The sequence below is a fragment of the Saimiri boliviensis genome, chromosome 2 (genome assembly GCF_048565385.1).
Source record: "Saimiri boliviensis isolate mSaiBol1 chromosome 2, mSaiBol1.pri, whole genome shotgun sequence".
Classification (NCBI taxonomy): domain Eukaryota; kingdom Metazoa; phylum Chordata; class Mammalia; order Primates; family Cebidae; genus Saimiri; species Saimiri boliviensis.
Window position 1 is genome coordinate 193,506,696 of NC_133450.1, and position 19,851 is coordinate 193,526,546.

General features: G+C 38.3%; 2 protein-coding genes across 3 annotated transcripts in view; one reads left to right on the forward strand and one right to left on the reverse strand.

Annotated features, from left to right (window-relative positions):
* INVS (inversin) overlaps positions 1-19,851 on the forward strand; it is a 226,390-nt gene that overhangs the window by 194,590 nt on the left and 11,949 nt on the right. The gene's annotated exons all lie outside the window — the stretch shown is intronic.
* TEX10 (testis expressed 10) overlaps positions 1-19,851 on the reverse strand; it is a 47,895-nt gene that overhangs the window by 13,472 nt on the left and 14,572 nt on the right. For both annotated transcript variants that reach the window (XM_074395103.1, XM_003940089.3), the window contains exons 6-11: positions 12,237-12,475; positions 11,457-11,592; positions 10,141-10,316; positions 8,075-8,252; positions 3,163-3,251; positions 1,744-1,877 (exon numbers count right to left, since the gene is read on the reverse strand). In XM_074395103.1, the coding sequence (XP_074251204.1) occupies positions 1,744-1,877; positions 3,163-3,251; positions 8,075-8,252; positions 10,141-10,316; positions 11,457-11,592; positions 12,237-12,475 (952 nt within the window). The remainder of the gene's footprint in view (positions 1-1,743; positions 1,878-3,162; positions 3,252-8,074; positions 8,253-10,140; positions 10,317-11,456; positions 11,593-12,236; positions 12,476-19,851) is intronic.

The following is a 19,851-nucleotide window of genomic DNA, read 5'->3' on the forward strand; positions in this document are numbered from 1 at the left end:
TTACTTAATGGGTACAGTGTATGTACATTGTTGGGTGACAGATACTCTCTGATACCTGATCTTGCATGTAAGAAAACTGTAATTGTACCCCATAAATTTACATACACACACAAGAGAATAAAAATAAACTTAAGAACTTAGAAATGAAACAAATCCTTTTAATGTTTGTGATATTTTCTGTGTGTTTAGTGTAAGTATTTATAACACTTAAGACAAAATTTTGCCTATTAGGGTAAAAGATCAGCCTTATAATTCCAATTTAAAACAAGTCAGCAACTGGGCATGATGGCATATGTCTATAGCCCCAGCTACTCAGAAGGCTGAGGCAGGAGGATCACTTAAGTCCAGGAATTCAAGGCCAGCCTGGGCAAAATAGCAAGATCTCTAAAAAACAAAACACCAAACGAAACCCCAAAACATAAACGAAAAACTTTTCATAGTCAGTAGTTAGTTAATTTAGACTTGTGGTTTTAATTTGAAGTTTCATTAAGTAGTACTAAAACATGATTTTCCACATTTATATGTTTAATTTATTAGATATCTCTAAGATTTACTTCAATCATATGTGAAGGTTTGTCATGAAACTGAAGTATTTGACAAATACTGTTAAGGTTATTTAAAAAAGTAAAAAAGTTAAGGTAAATCAAAGTCCTCTTTTAAATGTTTAAATTTACTTAAAAAATAAGACTTGTAGACAACCAGGTGTGGTGGCTCACGCCTGTAATCCCAGCATTTTGGGAGGCAGAGGTGGGCGGATCACCTGAGGTCAGGAGTTTGAGACCAGACCAGCCTGGCCAACACTGTGAAACCCTGCCTCTACTAAAAATACAAAAAATTAGCCAGCTGTGGTGGCACATGCCTGCAATTCCAGCTACCTGGGATGGAGAGGCTGAGGCAGGAGAACCGCTTGAACCAGGGGGGCAGAGGTTGCAGTGAGCCGAGATAGCACCATTGCACTCCAGCCTGGGTGACAAGAGTGGAACTCCGTCTCAAAAAATAAAAATAAAGTAAGACTTGTAAACCAAACTTCAAAATGTAAAGAATTTGGGTTTTAAATTTAATTTTAATAAGCTACATAGTAATTCTTAAAACCAAACGAACTGGTGAATCATCTTCCATTTAAAAAGTCACCTTCGGGCCGGGCGCAGTAGCTCAAGCCTCTAATCCCAGCACTTTGGGAGGCTGAGGCGGGTGGATCACGAGCTCAAGAGATCGAGACCAACCTGGTCAACATGGTGAAACCCAGTCTCTACTAAAAATACAAAAAATTAGCTGGGCGTGGTGGCGCGTGCCTATAATCCCAGCTACTGAGGAGGCTGAGGCAGGAGAATTGCCTGAACCCAGGAGGCAGAGGTTACGGTGAGCCAAGATCGCGCCATTGCACTCCAGCCTGGGTAACAAGAGTGAAACTCCGTCTCAAAAAAAAAAAAAAAAAAGTCACCTTCAAGGATACCAACTCTTAAGTTTTACCTTCAAAAAATCAAATTCTTCCTTTTACATAATGTTTTCCTCTTTTGAAAAGATGGATCTATCATTCAAATTGCTGATTTGTTCTGTTCTAGTGGCATAATTTATAAAAGAACATTTTCCTTTTCAAACTTCCTTCTCCTACCCAAGATTATAAGCGCTTTAAACAAGTATCTTTGAAAAGATCTCACACAAGGCAACTGATATATAGTAACTATTTCTGGTTGATGAACTGAATTTTAATAATTACCAGTTTCTTTTTAAATGAGCTATTACCTCTGCTACATCCCAATGGTGTAAAAATTGATCCAAATCCGTAAGGTACAGAAGCACAGGGGAAAGCTGTGTCTGGATGACATGAGGAACTCCTCGAAGGCTCTGAAGCCAAGTCAGCTCCTCTTTTGAAAACCCTAATTCAGGTAACAAAGAAAGCCAATTAAAAAAAAAAAAAGGCAGTGACATTTTTCATAATTTTTAAAAAAACAGAATGGCATGTCTTCAAGTGAACATCGTTTAAGCTACCTTGTTTACTCTGAGCTTCTGCATTTCATGTATATTTTTTATATTAAAAAAAATAAAATGCTAGCAATGGAGGCAGTTAAATTCATATAATTATATAAAAGATGTGTTAAGACTCAATCTATACTATAGCAAGAAACAGGTTTTACCCCTTCTACTAGGGTTTTGACACTTTTACTTAAAGTGAAAGACATAATCTTTCCAATTAATGGTAGGTTTAAAAGAGCGGATATGCAAGTAAAAGCAATAATATACTCCTACATATATATCAAATGCTTTAGGTTCTTAGATAATAACCCTTCAAATGTCTTAAAACTGCCCTATCCCCCTAAGTGTTTTTACTTTGACAATATGCGTATAGTTCATTTAACAATTTCTGGTTCCCCTTACCACCTCTATTACGTTTGGCCTGACCTACACAACCAACCTGCCAAAGTCCCCCCTGAAAGGTAGTTCTCAGAATGATCAGAATACCACCGATGTGGCCCAGCCTTATCTACCTTGATGTTCAAATACTATACTGCTGTAAGCACAACCCTAAAGAGGCATCGTCTAGTTTGAAAGCCACGCCATAGTACTGACTCTCAATGAGCTTTCTAAAACCACTAAAAACTTTTTGAAAAGTACTATTATTAACAAAGCCATCTCAAATGTATACTTTCAAAAATATACAACAAACATATAGGAGTTTACATGTATCTTCTGAAATATTTATCTTGCTGGATTCAGCACAGTATTGGAATTGCCAAGTTCTTTTTGGATTCTGACACTATATTAACTCTCCTAATTTCAAGTCTTCAGAGAATTTCAAAGAACCCCATTATTATCCAAGTATAAAATGAAAATATTCAAATAATACAATTATTTAAAGTAACAGTAATACATCAAACTTAAAAATACAATAACATGACATTCAAATAACATTCAGGGTTTTGATACTCATACTGTAAGAGATTTAAAGACAAATCATCCATCTTCCTGCCTCAGGAGCCTAACAATGTAGGTCAGAAATATTCCTTCAAAGATTTCCACTTACTAATCACAAAAATCATTCCAAGATAGAATATTTATCATCTTCAAAACTGAACCAAACCAATAAAATGGCAAATCTTAGGAGGAGAATTATGATTCATATTAGGTTTTTTCTTTTTTAATCCGGCACGTGAATGTGGTTACCTGTAAGTGTGGAAAATAAGAAGCTGAAATAGTCCACATCACTCATCAACCAGTCTTTAGCTGAATACTTCCACCCAGAAAATGACGATCTATAATAAACAATAGGAGAATTATTACCAGAAGTGACCAAGCTGACAGACTTTTCAAAGGTAGCATAGTACATAACCATTTTTCTTTATTGAAAACAAATTTCATGTAGTAGCTCAAAATAAAACCCATAGTATGCACTGTATTAATTGTATATCCAAGGGCTCAAGTACCATAGTAGGAAAGTTTGAAATTCAAGCATATTCATATAAAGTTTCATTAAAAAGCATACTTGATCAACACATGTAGTACAACAGAAAATTTCCATCCCATTTGAAAATCAGACTCTAAGGAGCCAAGATAAAGTTTTGCTTTTCAGCAGTAGGTTCAGCTGCTATGTATTTCCTATTTGATTTTTATAGTCTTAGCCTCAGTAAGTGAGTTAAGTTTAAATAAGCTTCAGCTTCCTATATAACTAAGCAAAAGTATCTTAATTAAGCAAAGAAAATATAAGGCAACTATGTGTTCTTATTCTTAGCAAAGTTGTAACTAGGTCTATTTCACAGTAGTGTAGCTAAGGTATTGGCAGAGGACTCAAAAGGAATTGCTAAATGTAAAGCAGCTTCTCATTAAATGAGGATTATTTGGTTTTTGCTATGAGATCAGTTTCTAGTGTCTCCTTTAAAAATTCCCTTCACAGTAAGGCTGGGAAGAAAGAGAACAAATGTCAACTATGGGTATTGCAAAAAGGCTTGAGAATATACAGACAAGCTGATACTAAAAATTTTATCAAAGACATCTAAATAAATATCAAACAAAATTAGGGGCTTCTAATTCACCTATAAGTGCTTATTCTTTTTTTTTTTTTTTTTTTTTGAGAGGGAGTTGCGCTCTTTTTGCTCAGGCTGGAGCGCAATGGCACGACCTTGGCTCACCGCAACCTCCACCTCCCAGGTTCACATTCTCCTGCCTCAGCCTCTCAAGTAGCTGGGACTACAGGCGCCTACCAGCCCACCACCACGCCCAGCTAATTTTTGTATTTTTAGTAGAGACAGGGTTTCACCACATTGACCAGGCTGGTCTTGAATTCCTGACCTCAGGTAATCTGCCCACCTCGGCCTCCCAAAGTGCTGGGATTGCAGGCATGAGCCACCGCGCTCGATACTGGCCTTATTAATATTCTTAAGGAGGGACAGACATAAAATAATGAAAGCACTCTTCTTGAGTGTCATTCCCACGTGATAAGCAAAGTTCTATGAAGGCAATAGCACAAGCTAAAGGGGTTATAAAAAGCATAGATGCTCAATAGAAAGAAGTACAAAATAATGGTTAGAAAACAATTATCCTCTTGAACCCAATGAAAACAGGAAGCAATTGTGCCATCTAGTGGCCAAAAGGGGAACTTATTTAACAGCCTATTTAAAATTCTGACCCTCTGAAAAGTGATAAATGACAAGCAATGTATCACACTTTCTTTAAAACTATGAAAACCATACACACTTTCCAAGCCTGAACACTTCTGCGAGTAAAAGAGGGTGCTAGCGCTAATTATGCTGGGCCAAAAGGAGTAAAATGGAACTGTTCCCAGCAGACCAGGTCATATATTCGCCCTATTTAAAACCCAAGCCAACTTCTTAATGCAAGCCAATCTCTCCTTCCTCAGAGATTTTATATAACACCAAAGAGCATCTTTCCATATTTATGCTTTATGTTCCCCCAATCTGGGTATAAATAAACCGGGGTAGAGGGGTAAGAATTGAGAAAAGGCCACTGGATATTGTTATGGAACACCACAGATAGAATGGTATGAGGAAAATGTCAGATTCTAAAAAACTGTAATTGGTTGGTAAAAAGGTAGGCACAGCAATTCTAAACACATTTTTGAAAAGCTGAGAGAACATAAACACGAACAATTTCTAGCTGATGGGTTTTTAACACATGGAATCTGTGCTTAGGTGGTACATGTCCTGCCATTAGACAAATGCTTTCACAGAGATGGCAACGTATCAGAACTACAAAAATTGAGTTAAACTTGATTTCACAGACCAATTAATGTGACAAGATAAAAATCAGAAATGAGTAAAGAAGTATTGCAGAAAATTTAATCTGGCAGCAATGCACACGATGCATGGGACTGGGAAGCAACATTGTAAGAGTGTTAAGTGGGAAATAATTTTAAAATGGGCTATTTTATAGTTAGGGTCAAGAAAACGAGGTATTATGAAGAGAAAACTAAAGATATGAAGTAACCCAACATATGTCTGAATGAACTAAGCTTAGTCTTTTTTTTAAGATGGAGTCTCCCTCTGTCAACCAGGTTGGAGTGCAGCGGGACAATCTCATCTCACTACAACCTCTGCCTCCTGGGTTCAAGCAATGCTCCTGCCTTAGTCTCCTGAGCAGCTGGGATTACATACACAGGCCACCACGTCCAGCTATTTTTGAATTTTTAGAAGAGGGGGGGTTTCACCACATTGCTCTGGTTGGTCTCAAACTCCTGACCTCAAGGTGTTCTGCCCACCTCAGCCTCCCAAAGTACTGGGCTTACAAGGCATGAGCCACCATTCCTGGCCAGTTTTAAATTATGACCCTATGAAAAGTGATAAAATGATAGTGCCATGGGCTCAAGAAGGCTGAAAATTTCGTATTCTTTTTAAAAAGGGACTACTTGGGCAGGTGCAGTGGCTCATGTCTGTAATTCCAGCACTTTGGGGGGCCAACGCAGGCAGATCACCTGAGGTCGGGAGAGTTCGAGACCAGCCTGACTAACACAGAGAAACCCCATCTCTACTAAAAATACAAAATTAGCCGGGCGTGGTAGCGCATGCCTGTAATCCCAGTTACTCAGGCAGCTGAGGCAGAAGAATCACTTGATCCTGGGAGACAGAGGTTGCAGTGAGCTGAGATCCCGCCATTGCACTCCAGCCTGGGCAACAAGAGCAAAACTCCACTTCAAAAAAACAACAACAACAACAAAGAGAGAGAGAGAGAGAGAGAGAGGTGGTAATATACCTATATAGAGAGAATTCTACTAATGGACTCTGTACAAACACTAAAATTAAAATTTAATTTGGTAATTTTAACTATAACGAAAATCGTTTAATTATGAGTCCATATTATCAATATTTGTAAAATATATTTTCCCAACTCTTGCCACAAATCTCCACAAAAAGAAATAAAAAATAAATAAAAAATTTTTAAAAACATCCTTGACAAAAGTTACTAAACATAAGCAAGCAGATGTTGATGAAGACATTAAATGCATCTTCCAAGGAGAACCAATTTCAAGAAATTCAAAGGGTGATTTAACTGAACTGAATGTTAAGTTACATCCAAGGAACAGAGTGCCCTCTACTGGAAGTCAAATAAAAAACCTCCTAAATTATAGAAAAAAAATTTAATTTTTAAAAGGCCTAAGCATTTTGCTTACACGAAACAAAGTGCAGTTTTTTCATCTCTAAAAAGAAAAAACATGAGAAATTAATCAGTATTTAAAATTCTTTTAAAATATGATCAGGCCCCTCAAATGTGCATATACAAGAAAGAAATAGGCTGGGAGCAGTGGCTCATGCCTGTAATCCCAGCACTTCAGGAGGCCGAGGCAGGTGAATCATGAGGTCAAGATATTGAGACCATCCTGGCCAACATGGTGAAACCCTGTCTCTACTAAAAAACAAAAATGAGCTGGGCGTGGTGGCGTGTGCCTGTAATTCAGCTATTCAGGAGGCCTAGGCAGGAGAATGGATTGAACCTGGGAGGTGGAGGTTGCAGTGAGCCGAGATCACACTATTGCACTCCAGCCTAGCAACAGAGTGAGACTCCATCTCAAAAAAAAAAAAGAAAAGAAAAAGAAAAAAATGAAACCTTGAATGTTTAAATACAAACAATATTCTATTTATATGTTTTGCTCTCTATTTTGGTAAAAGGAAACTTTATTGTCAGTTATGAAGCACACCTCCAGTGACCAGAGCCAAATGTCTGTCCTATACTGGTATGAAGAAAGTCTAAGAGTAAGCTACTCTTAACTACCTGAGATAGGGGATCTAGACAAGAACTTTTCAACTGCAGCCTAGATTTCTTTTCTTTTTTTTTTTTTTTGGTAGATTTCTATTTCTGCCTAAAACCACATCAGACCCTTCCCATGAGCCACAACCAGTAATACTGCAGAATACTAAAATATTATGACTGAAGATATATATACGAGGATACTTCCAATACAAACAATATAAAATCTTTCAGAGTAAAATAGCACAGCCGCTATGGAAAATGGCATGTAGAGACAGCTACTTGGGAGGCCAAGGCGGAGCTAGCTACTTGGGAGGCCAAGGCAGAGATCTCTTGACCCCAAGCCTTCAAGGCTGCAGTTAGCTATGATCATGCCACTGCACTCCAATCTGGGCAATAGAGTGAAACCTCATCTCTTAAAATATTAAAACTTTTTAAGAAAGGTTAAAATGGTAAATTTTATGTTTATTAAACCACCAGAAAAAAAAAGTGAGAGATTACAAATGATTCCTGGTCTCAGTTCACAAGCTTATTTAATTCATCAGTAACATTAAATTCTTTTGTATTGCAATTCCGTAACAACAAAGGTTTGAAGTAGGACACTCTCACTTACCAAAAACCCTCTTATTATGCACACTTTTGAAAATTCTATTTCAACCCTTATTTCAACCTATCTATAAAAATCATTAAACAAGTAACTTGAAACAGTCTTACTCTTGTGAACTTACTCTACCTAGTGATATCAACTGAGTTGTAATTGTATTAAGAGTAAATGAAGGTGTAGTGTAGGTGACTTCAAAAGCCTTCCATAATTCACAAATTACCAGTAAAAGGGGGAGAAGATTATATACTTAAAATATAGCTCACTTGAGCATGCTACCTCATGTGCAGTATCCCGATAAGCATGGCAGCCAAACTTGAACTGAGTCTTCCCATAATACAGCAACGACTTAATCGGGAAAGCAAATCAGTAGGCAGATTGGGTAGGAAATATACAAGCTGAACCAAACGCTGCTGAGAGTCTGCAGGGAGAACCACCACAGTGCCTTCTTGTGGATCTAGTGAGGTGGACAGACATATTAAAATCAACTATGATAAAGCAGATCAATGACTTCCACTGAATTACAGGCTAACATTTTATGCTAAATATCCATTACTTAAAAGCGTAATTACATTACTATCATAAGGCACATATGCACAGCTTGTTATGCTACTGCACAAAACACCAAACATAATTTATTTAAAGATTTAATATCCAAGTGTCTTTTCAGAAATAAAAACTTTCATGGCAGTAAAGAGGAAGAGAGATTGGGCACAAAGAAAAGAAGCAATTTTGCTAAACAGTGACAATCATAACATCAACCTGACTTATAGCCGAAGAGTTTGTTTGCTGTGTGTATAGATATATACACCTACATATATATGACCAATATTGAAAGATACATATTTAAAACTATAACCCACAAAAGTAGAAACCACTGAAATGTTCATCACTAGACAAATAGATAAATACCTGTGGCATATCCACAAAATGAAATACTACTCAACAATAAAAAGGAATAAAGTATTGATACTTGCTGCAACATGGATAAATCTTGAAAATATTATGCTAAGTGAAACAAGCCAGACACAAAAGGCCCCACATTATATAATTCCACTTATAAGAAATATCCCAAAAAAAAAACAAAAAAACTTAGCAGCCGAGCGCAGTGGCTCAAGCCTGTAATCCCAGCACTTTGGGAGGCCGAGGTGGGTGGATCACGAGGTCAAGAGATCGAGACCATCCTGGTCAACATGGTGAAACCCCGTCTCTACTAAAAATACAAAAAATTAGTTGGGCATGGTGGCACGTGCCTGTAATCCCAGCTACTCAGGAGGCTGAGGCAGGAGAATTGCCTGAACCGGGGAGGCGGAGGTTGCGGTGAGCCGAGATCATGCCATTGCACTCCAGCCTGGGTAACAAGAGCAAAACTGCGTCTCAAAAAAAAAAAAAAAAAGAAATATCCACGATCAGCAGATCCATATAGACAGAAAGTAGGTAAGTGATTTTCAGGGGCTGGGGGATGGAAGGGATAAGGATAAACTACTTATCAGCACAAATTTATTTTTTGAGTGATAAAAATGTTTTAGAATTAGATGGTGATGAGAGCTGCACAATCTTAGGAATGTATTTTGTATTTTGTTCTTTTTTTTTTTTTTTTTTTTTTGAGACAGAGTCTCACTCTTGCCCAGGCTGGAGTACAATGGCATAATCTCGGCTCACTGCAACCTCCACGTCCCAGGTTCAAGCGATTCTCCTGCCTCAGCCTCCTGAATAGCTAGGATTACAGGCACACAATACCACGCCCAGCTAATTTTTGCATCTTTAGTAGAAACAGGGTTTCACCATGTTGGTCAGGCTGGTCTTGAACTCCTGACCTCCACCGGCCTTGGCCTCCCAAAGTGCTGGGATTACAGGTGTGAGCCACCATGCCTGGCCAGAAATATATTTTTAAAAATTCATTGAACTGTACACTGTGAAACAGTGAATTTTATGGTATGTGAATTATATCTCAATAATTATATACATACATACATCCCAGTTATGTTTTAATAATTTTGCTTAAAATATTAAGTCAGTTCCAGAATAAAGACTATATGAAAGTCATACAAGATATTCATTATGATTAAATAAATAATAAAGATATGTCTTGCCAAAGGAATTTTTAAGTATCAGATTAGTTTTGAATTTATGAATAGCAAGTAGTTTGAAAGACAATTTAAGAATGTAATAATCATCTACAATCATTAACCTTTTATATTCTAACAAATACTACTACTGAAAATGAATTTACTGGCTGATGTTTTGTTTTGGCAATGGCATCACTAATTTAAGACTAACAGAGAGGCAAACCTACAAAGCTCCCCTTAAAAACTACCTACACCATTAAATAAACAAACTCTTACCATAAATTCGGAGGGCAGTAGCTTGTAAACTCTTTAGTAACTCTTTATTTGCTCGTGCTGCAGCAGTATGAATGATATCAATAAGCTGTGTAGAGAGCTCAGGATTTCGGGAGCCAAGATGAGCAAGTTGCAACGGTAAACCAGCCAGCCAGCGGGATAACACTTTACTACGGTATCTTAGAAAGGCCAAGGAAGAATAAAATGTAATTCTTAAAGACAAGGAAAATAATTTAAACAACAAAAAAAAATTTAAACCAGCACATCACAAAGTGACTAATTATGTACAAATAATAATACATTATTCATTTAAACATTTGGGAGCCTACAAGATGCCAGCATCATCTTCCAAGGCTTTACCCACTAAATCAATGTTAATTGGGGGCAATATCTAAGTTATATTTTTATTTTGAAGGATAAAGACACTTAACTGAACTATTTATCCTAACTGGTGTTATTGTATATTAACAAATGTACAACACATTCACCGTAAGTTGCTTCGACACAAAATGGCTTCAAACTTGTGCTATTTTATTCCTTTAGAAAACCTGGTAGAGTGCAAATGTCTTGAATAATAGTAAACATTTTTACTAGGTCCCCTGAGAGGTTGATGATTCTATCATGGACTCTGCTGTCAAGACAGACCTGAACTTAAGTCTCAGCTCTGCTACACATTAGCTACATAATACTCACCAATTTATTTTCTGCTTCCTTCTGTAAAATGGGAGCTAACAGTATCTACCTCACAGTAGCAGTATGAAAATTACCGAGGTTATGTAAAGTCCTGGCTTAAACTAAATACTAGAATATGTTACAACTACCTATGTATGTTGAGGTATCCCAAATCTTTATCTTCCTCTCAAACATTTCTGACTATGCCAAATAAACCTCAAATTTGCCTTACTGAAAAATTCCCGAGTTTCACTCTTTTGTTGTCTCTCTGATAACACCAAGCTAGGCCAGAAACTTTCTCATTTTCTACTGCCCTCACTCTTACCCTATATGCCTCAATATGTCACTAATGGCTAGGAATTCAACCTCCGTAATTTTTAAGGAAAGAGAAGAGGTTCCAACTGTTCCTTAGCCGCAAGTGGACAGGTAGAAACGCATGCCTAAGCAGTCTTTTATTTGTTCAAATATAGGCATAAAGTTTACTGGCACTATTACGTAGGCTTCTTTTAAAATTTTACATCATTTCTTAAATGCAAGCAAGTAGGATTAAAAAGAATAAACTTCTCCAAAGATTTAATCTCTCTAAAATTATTTAAATATTTAAACAAACTACAGAAAAACTCAGCAAGAGAAAAAGAAGATTTTACCTGAATCTACAAGATCTCAGTTCTTCTGTCTGATAGATTTTACTGAAAAACTTCAATAACAAAGTTCGAACTGGAAGGATAAGGCCCCTCTGCTGATACAATGTATAAACTGCCTTAATAAGAGTCTCTGTGTCCTCTACAAACAGAAAGAAAACAACTTGCATATGAATAAAAAAATGTTTCTTTAACAGCCCCCAAATTCCTCTGAATGCACAGAAGGACTTTACTTTGTTCCTATGGCAAAGCCAATTTTAGCCACAAACTGACAAGTACCATTGAAGCCCTACAGCAATGGCTTAATAAAAATGTCAAACCAATCAGTAGCTACACTATAAATTTTCTTAAGAACAAACCTAGGAACAACAAAAAACAAGATATTAGAAACACGATTTAGATGGGAACCAAACAGGAAAGCTTTGTTTTGAATCAAAGTCACTCTAAAACTGACTTAATGTAACTTAACTTCAAGCTAGAAGAAAGGTAAAGAGGGAAGATTCATTCCATATGAATCAAAGGGAAAAGTTCTCAATTTCTAGTCAAACTAGATCAGAAGATGGTAGAAATCTTTATCAATTTGCTTCAGAGTAGACCTACCCACTTAGAGATACTCTGAGCTATAAACAATTTTAGTGTTCAAGTAGACGGTAGCTACCTTTTATGGCTTGAATATAATTAGACTGACTACATGGAATGTTTAGAAGTCGTCATTTCAAAACTAGACCTTAAAATAGCACATGTAAGAGCTCTAATCTTAAATAAGGGCAAAGTAGCATCACGTACCTCTGTTTGGTTGTATCTGCATTAACCTCCAGGATACTCCAAGCAATCTGTTCAGTTGCTTACTATTTAGCCTAGCGCCATCTTCAAGGGTCTCTGTTACAAATTTCCTTATCATTTCTATCCAACTGCAATCCTTTTGCAAAGTTGTGGCATTTGCCAGGGAGACCATGATATCAGACAGTGTTAAATTCAGTAAGAGATGATCTATGTTATTGGAGATAACTGTGCAATGCTTGATGCTAGAAATAAACAAAGACACACACATCTATAAAGTGTTACATCTACCATGCCTGCTTCATTAGGATACTTAATCTATCAGTGGACTTGTTAAAAATTCCCTTCTAGAATTAATGGATGGCAAGTAGAAAAGTACATAAACAAGATTTAGGCCACAGTTCTATAAATAAACCATTTCATTATGGAATCAGAGTTGTTCAAAGAAGGTATAAATTAGAGTATATACAGCTCAATTCATTACTCAAGGTGCTGTTCACACAAAATGTAAATGCCCTTATGTTTTGCTTGGGAACTTGAAAGATAAGACTTAAACACCCTGACACACCTGACTTCTTTTAAAGAAGATACTTATATTTGGATGGAAATCACAGTAGATCTTGGTTCTGCTTTTAACTTATCATCTGACTTAAAAGAATCACTCGTCCTTCCTGGCCATAACTTTCTCACATGTGTAATAAGGAGACATATCCAGCTAAGCACTGATTTGAAACAATTTTGTAATTCACATATCAACATGAGTTTATTCACTCTAGCCAAACAAAACACAATTTCGAAAAACCTCAAGTATTTAAATAAAAACAAAACTTGCAACTTAAACATACTCATTTCAAACTGTAGTATACTCAACAGCAGAGCTTATTTCTTTCATGTTTCAAAAACATAAAGCTGGCTGGGCATGGTGGCCCATGCCTGTAATCCCAGTGTTTTGGGAAGATGAACTGGGAACACTGCTTGAAGCTAGGAGTTAGAGACTAGCCTAGGAAACACCACAAGACTCCGCCTCTCCAGAAAATAAAAAGAAAATTAAGGCCGGGCACAGGGGCTTACCTGTAATCCCGACACTTTGGGAAGCCGAGGTAGGTGGATCACCTGAGGTCAGGAGTTCAAGACCAGCCTAACCAACATGGTGAAACCCCATGTCTACTAAATACACAAAAAAATTAGCCAGGTATGGTGGCATATGCCTGTAATTCCAGCTACTTGGGAGGCTGAGGCAGGAGAATCACTTGAACCCAGGAGGCAGAGGCTGCAGTGAGCCAAGACTGTGCCACTGCACTGCAGCTGGGCAACAGGAGCAAAACTCCATCTCAAAAAAATAAAATTAGTCAGGCATGCTGACAAGTGCCTATAGTGCTACCTACTCAGGAGACCGAGGTAGGAGCAACACTTATGCCCAGGAGTTTGAGGTTACAGTGAGCTATGATCACACAACTGCACACCAACCTGGGCAACAAAGAGAGACCCTATCACTAAAAACAAAAAATAAAAATGTAAAGTTAACTAAAGCCATAAATATCACAAGCCAATCAATTTTTTTTTTTTTTGGAGATGAAGTCTCAACTCTGTCTCCCACGCTGGGGTGCAGTGGCATGATCTTGGCTCACTGCCACTTCTGCCCTCCTAGGTTCAAGCGATTCTCCTGCCACAGCCTCCTGAGTGTGGGATTACAGTGCATGCCACCATGCCCGGCTAATTTTTTGTATTTTTAGTAGAGATGGGATTTCACCATGTTAGCCAGGATGGTCTCAATCTCCTGACCTTGTGGTCCGCCCACCACAGCTTCCCAAAGTGCTGGGATTACAGGCGTGAGCCACTGTGCCCGGCAAAGCCAATCAACTTAAAAGAAAAGACTAATCCCAGTTAGGCTTGAGCAAGGACACGGTAGTGAGGAACCACAAATATATGAGAAGGGAAATAAAAGAAATCTGGCATTATCGAGTATCAAATATAAGACCGGGAATGACAAATGAAACTGAAAAGGTAAAATGGAACCAGAGGCTAAGGACATCAAAATTAATTCTGTAAGCAAGGGAATAACATGGTTGCAAACTTCTTTCAGAGAGATGATTGTGTGGATACAAAGGGGAAAATTGGAGTTACATGCTATAAACAAGCAATTGTGGGGCTACTACAGCACTCCAAGCAAGAGATGGCAAGTCCAAGAACCAGGTTCAATACTGGTATGAACTGGGAGGAGGGCATTTAGAAAGAACAAAAATTAGCCAGATTTAAAATGTGCTTAAATATATACAAACATATAAGCCTGAAGATGGTGGAGACAGGAGTAGTAGTCATCAAGGATTCTAGCATTAGTGATTAAATTGATAGAGATGATGAAGAAAAAGGGGCAGAGAGATTCAGAAATTAATTCGACATTGGATATGTTGAGCCTAAAGTATCTTAATCAATTCCAGATGAAGATGGCCAACCATAGCTCAATGTACAAGTCTCACCCTGGAAGAAGAATGAACTATTTAATAGAAATAATCCATATGACCACTCCTAGTGGCAAAGAAAGCTAGGTAATCTAGTTTTTATTTTGTGTAGCGATACATCCAGATGAAAATTAGGAGTCCTATCGTTAAGAAAAGAGACAATAAACACTGTGATAGATTTGCAACATTTCTTTGCAAAACAAAGGTAGAGCTTTGCAAAACACAGGTAGAGCTTTGAAAAATTTACCCTAATTTTATCTCAAGCAGCATAATCTATTATGATCCAGTAAGTCTCAATGGACATCTGCAAACCTAAGAGAGTTTCTTCTGCTCCTCCAATAACATATACAGAAATTTTAAAGACTAAATATACCAACCAACAATTCTAGGAGAAAGGCAGATCTCTGATGAAACTTCAGTTTCCAGTAAAGGTAGTACAGATAATTATAATCTTGCCGAAAATAACTGTAAGTGCAAGATTCCAGGACTCAAGGTTTAGTCCTGAGGGCAACTGCCAGTTCCAAAGAAAAAAGCTGCAGAACTAAGGCAACCTTTCAGTGGCTCCACGAGAAAAGGAAGTCAAAAGTCAAAGCCTAGGACCTGCCAAGACATCTTTTTTTTTTTTTTTGAGAGCGTGTTGCTCTGTCGCCCAGGCTGGAATGCAGTGGCATGATCCGCCCACCTCAGCCTCCTGGGTAGCTGGGATTCCAGGAACACACCACCACACCCAGCTAATTTTGTATTTTTAGTAGAGACCGGGCTTCACCCTGTTGGCCAGGCTGGTCTCGAACTCCTGACCTCAAGTGATCTGCCCACCTCAGCCTCCCAAAGGGCTGGGATTACAGGTGTGAGCCACTGTGCCCGGACAACATCCCTAACCTAAGCTTGGCCCTTAAAGGTTTCTCTCCCAGGGAAGTAAAAACTAGTCTTAAGATAAACCTGAATCCTAGTCCTGCATCATTCTAGCAGTTTAAGGAATAATTATTCCTTATCTATAGATTCAACACAATCCCAATCAAAGTTCTAGCAAGCTATTTAATTGTTGACAAATTGATTCTGAAGTCTATATGAAAAGGCAAAAGACCCGCAATACTAAACACAAGACTAATGCAAAACAAGCTGGGCATGGTGACTCATGCCTGTAATCCCGACACTTTGAAAGGCCAAGGCAGGAGGATCTCTTGAGCCCAGGAGTTCAAAATCAGCCTGGGCAACATAAGGAGACCCCACCATTAAAAAAAATAAAATAAAATAAGAAAGAAAGGGAAAAAAAAAAAAAAAAAAAAACCAAAACACTAAAGTGAAACAAAGCTGGAAGACTCAAACTCCCCATTTCAAGACTCACTGAAAGCTACAATAAGCAAAACAAGATGGTATTGGTTAAACAATAAACATACATAAATTAATGGAGTAATGTTCATAGCAGCATTATTTATAACAGCTAAAAGACAAGAAAAAACCCAAATGCCCACTGACAGTTAAACAAAATGTTATGTATATGTATTAATACAATGGAATAGTATTCAGCACTGAAAAGAAATTATCAAGCCATTAAATGAAATGGAAGAGCCTTAAAATGAATACTGCTGAGTGAAAGAAACCAGTTGAATAGCATATATACTGTATGACTCCAATTATATGATATTCTGAAAAAGGCAAAACTATGGAGACAATAAAAAGGTTGGTGGTTACCAAGAACAAAGGTAGGTAATTACCAAGAGTTATGAGGGAGGGAGGGATGACAAGCTAGGCAGAGCACAGAGGATTTTTTTAGTCAATGAAACTATTCTTTATATTATAATGGTGGACACAGGTCATTACACAGTTATGAAAATTCACATAATGTGTAACACCAAAAGTGAACCCTAATGTCAAGTATCACTTTAGGTGGTAATGATGTATTAAGAATGGAGGTTCATTGACTGTAACAAATGTACTGCTCTGGTGCAGGATGCTGACAGGCCACACAAGTGTGGAGGCAGGGAGTACAGTACACCTTACGATGTTCACAAGATGGTATCACCTAATGACACATTTCTCAGAATATATCCCAGTCACTAAGTGTCACACAATGTACATAAGAACTGTTTTTTGCTCAATTTTGCTTTGACCCTAAAACTTCTCTAAAAAATAAAGTCTATTTTAAAAAAGGAAGAAATGAAATTTTCATACATACAACACGAACCCTGAAGATCTGTTAGACATAAAAGGACAAACGCTGCAATATTCTACATATAAAAGATACCTAGAATAGGCAAATTCATAGAGACAGAAAGTAGAACAGTAGTTACCAGGAGCTAGAGGGAGAGGAGTGTGTGGGGGTTATTTGAATACAAAGCTTCAGTTTGGGATGACAAATTCTGGCCATAGATGGTAATGATGATCACACAATAATGTGAAACTACTTAATGCCACTAAACTGTACATTTAAAAAGTGATATAAAAGGTTAATGTTATATATATGTTACCCCCCAAAAATAAATTATATATTTTTTAACTCTGTATTTCAACCTGAGACTTTAAAATGTAGACATCAGGTTAAAAATACAGACTGGGCATGGTGGCTCATGCCTGTAATCCCAACACTTAGGGAGGCTGAGGTGGGTGGATCACCTGAGGTCAGAGTTCAAGACCAGCCTGGTCAACATGGTAAAATCCTATCTCTACTAGATACAAAAAAATAGCCAGGCATGGTGGCACATGCCTGTAATCCCAGCTACTTAAGAGGCTGAGGCAGGAGAATCGCCTGAACCCAGGAGGCGGAGGTTGCGGTGAACCAAGATTGCACCACTGCACTCCAGCCTGGGCAACAAGAGTGAAACTCTGTCTCAATAAATACAATAAAAAATAAAAGTAACAATACATTGCGAGTACATGAATAAGCGGACCAACACTGGCCTAGATCAGGGGTCCCCCAACCCTGGGCCACAGACTGGCACTAGTCTGTGGCCTGTCAGGACCGAGGCTGCACAGCAGGAGGTGAGCGGGGGGAGAGTGAAGCTTTATCTGTGTTTACAGCTATTCCCTACTGCTCACATTACTGCCTGAGCTCAGCCTCCTGTCATATCAGTAGTGGCATCAGATTCTCATAGGAGCACGAACCCTACTGTGAACTCTGTACGCAAGGGATCTACAATGCATGCTCCTTATGAGAGTCCAATGCCTCAAGATTCGTCACTGTCTCCCATCACCCCCAGATAGGACTGTCTAGCTACAGGGAAACAAGCTCAAGGCTCCCACTGACTTTACATTTTGGTAAACTGTGTAATTATTTCAATACATATTACAACATAATAATAATGGAAATAACACGCACAATAAATGTAATGCACTTGAATCATACCAAAACCAACCCTCCCACCTCAGGTCCGTGGAAAAATTGTTTTCCATGAAACCAGTCCTCATAGCAACATGACTGGGGAACTTTGGCCTAGACCACTGTTGACTTCCCTAACTTTGATTTGTGCCGCCGTTCACAGGCTATTTGCTAAGTATTTAATGCACTTACTTAAGAGCAGTCTGTAGGCCCTCCAAAAATCAGTCACTGGTGGGAATCTTATGAAAAGTAGGTTATACTGTCAATCCATCTTTGCTAAAAATCCCTCAATTTAATCATCTCAACCTCTTCATAAAGTTAATTCCTTTTCTTTTTTTCCCATTTGTGTCTCAGCACACTGTCACTACCATCAGGGCAGCCTTCTCTAAGATGGTCTTCCCTCTATGAAAGATCAGGACAACTCCTTATTACATACTCCTGTATTAACCTAAACTCTTTCTTCACTATATTTATCAAAATCAGTCACTGATTAAAGAATCAAGTGAAATAGATGTCTTTTTCATTACACTGTACTCCATGGGAACTAGTGCCCTATTTCCTCTACCACAAAATGCTCAGCAACTAGTACAGTAAATGCCTTGGCACATAAGAGTCCAATAAATTTTTTTTTAATTGCATTTTAGGTTTTGGGGTACATATGAAGAACATGCAAGATTGTTGCATAGGTACACACGTGGCAGTGTGATTTGCTGCATTCCTCCCTCTCACCTATATCTGGCATTTCACCCCATGCTATCTCCCCAACTCCCCACCCCCCACTGTCCCTCCCCTATTTCCCCCCAACAGACCCCAGTGTGTAGTGCTTCCCTGTGTCCATGTGTTTTCATTGTTCAACACCCGCCTATGAGTGAGAACATGCGGTGTTTGATTTTCTGCTCTTGTGTCAGTTTGCTGAGAATGATGGCTTCCAGGTTCATCCATGTCCCTACAAAGGACACGAATTCATCGTTTTTGATGGTTGCATAATATTCCATGGTGTATATGTGCCACATTTTCCCTGTCCAGTCTATCATCGATGGGCATTTGAGTTGGTTCCAGGTCTTTGCTATTGTAAACTGTGCTGCAACGAACATTCGCGTGCATGTGTCCTTATAGTAGAATGATTTATAATCCTTTGGATATATACCCAGTAATGGGATTGCTGGGTCAAATGGAATTTCTATTTCTAGGTCCTTGAGAAATTGCCATACTGTCTTCCACAATGGTTGAACTAATTTACACTCCCACCGACAGTGTAAAAGTATTCCTATTTCTCCACATCCTCTCCAGCATCTGTTGTCTCCAGATTTTTTTTTTTTTTGAGACGGAGTTTTGCTCTTGTTACCCAGGCTAGAGTGCAATGGTGCGATCTCGGCTCACCGCAACCTCCGCCTCCTGGGTTCAGGCAATTCTCCTGCCTTAGCCTCCTGAGTAGCTGGGATTACAGGCATGCTCCACCACGCCCAGCTAGTTTTTTGTATTTTTAGTAGAGACGGGGTTTCACCATGTTGACCAGGATGGTCTCGATCTCTCGACCTCGTGATCCACCCGCCTCGGCCTCCCAAAGTGCTGGGATTACAGGCTTCAGCCACCGCGCCCGGCCGTCTCCAGATTTTTAAATGATCACCATTCTAACTGGCGTGAGATGGTGAGTTCAATAAATTTCTTGAATGATACACCAATACACTCTTCAATAATTTATTTACAGTGAATAATTTATTTACTAAATCCTAAACCTTAACCACAATTTAATCACATTATGATGAAAATTATATATGGAATGCCTTACCTGAAAAAATACAGATATAATTCTCTATCAATACTTCAGAAGTTCATGGACTTTCTT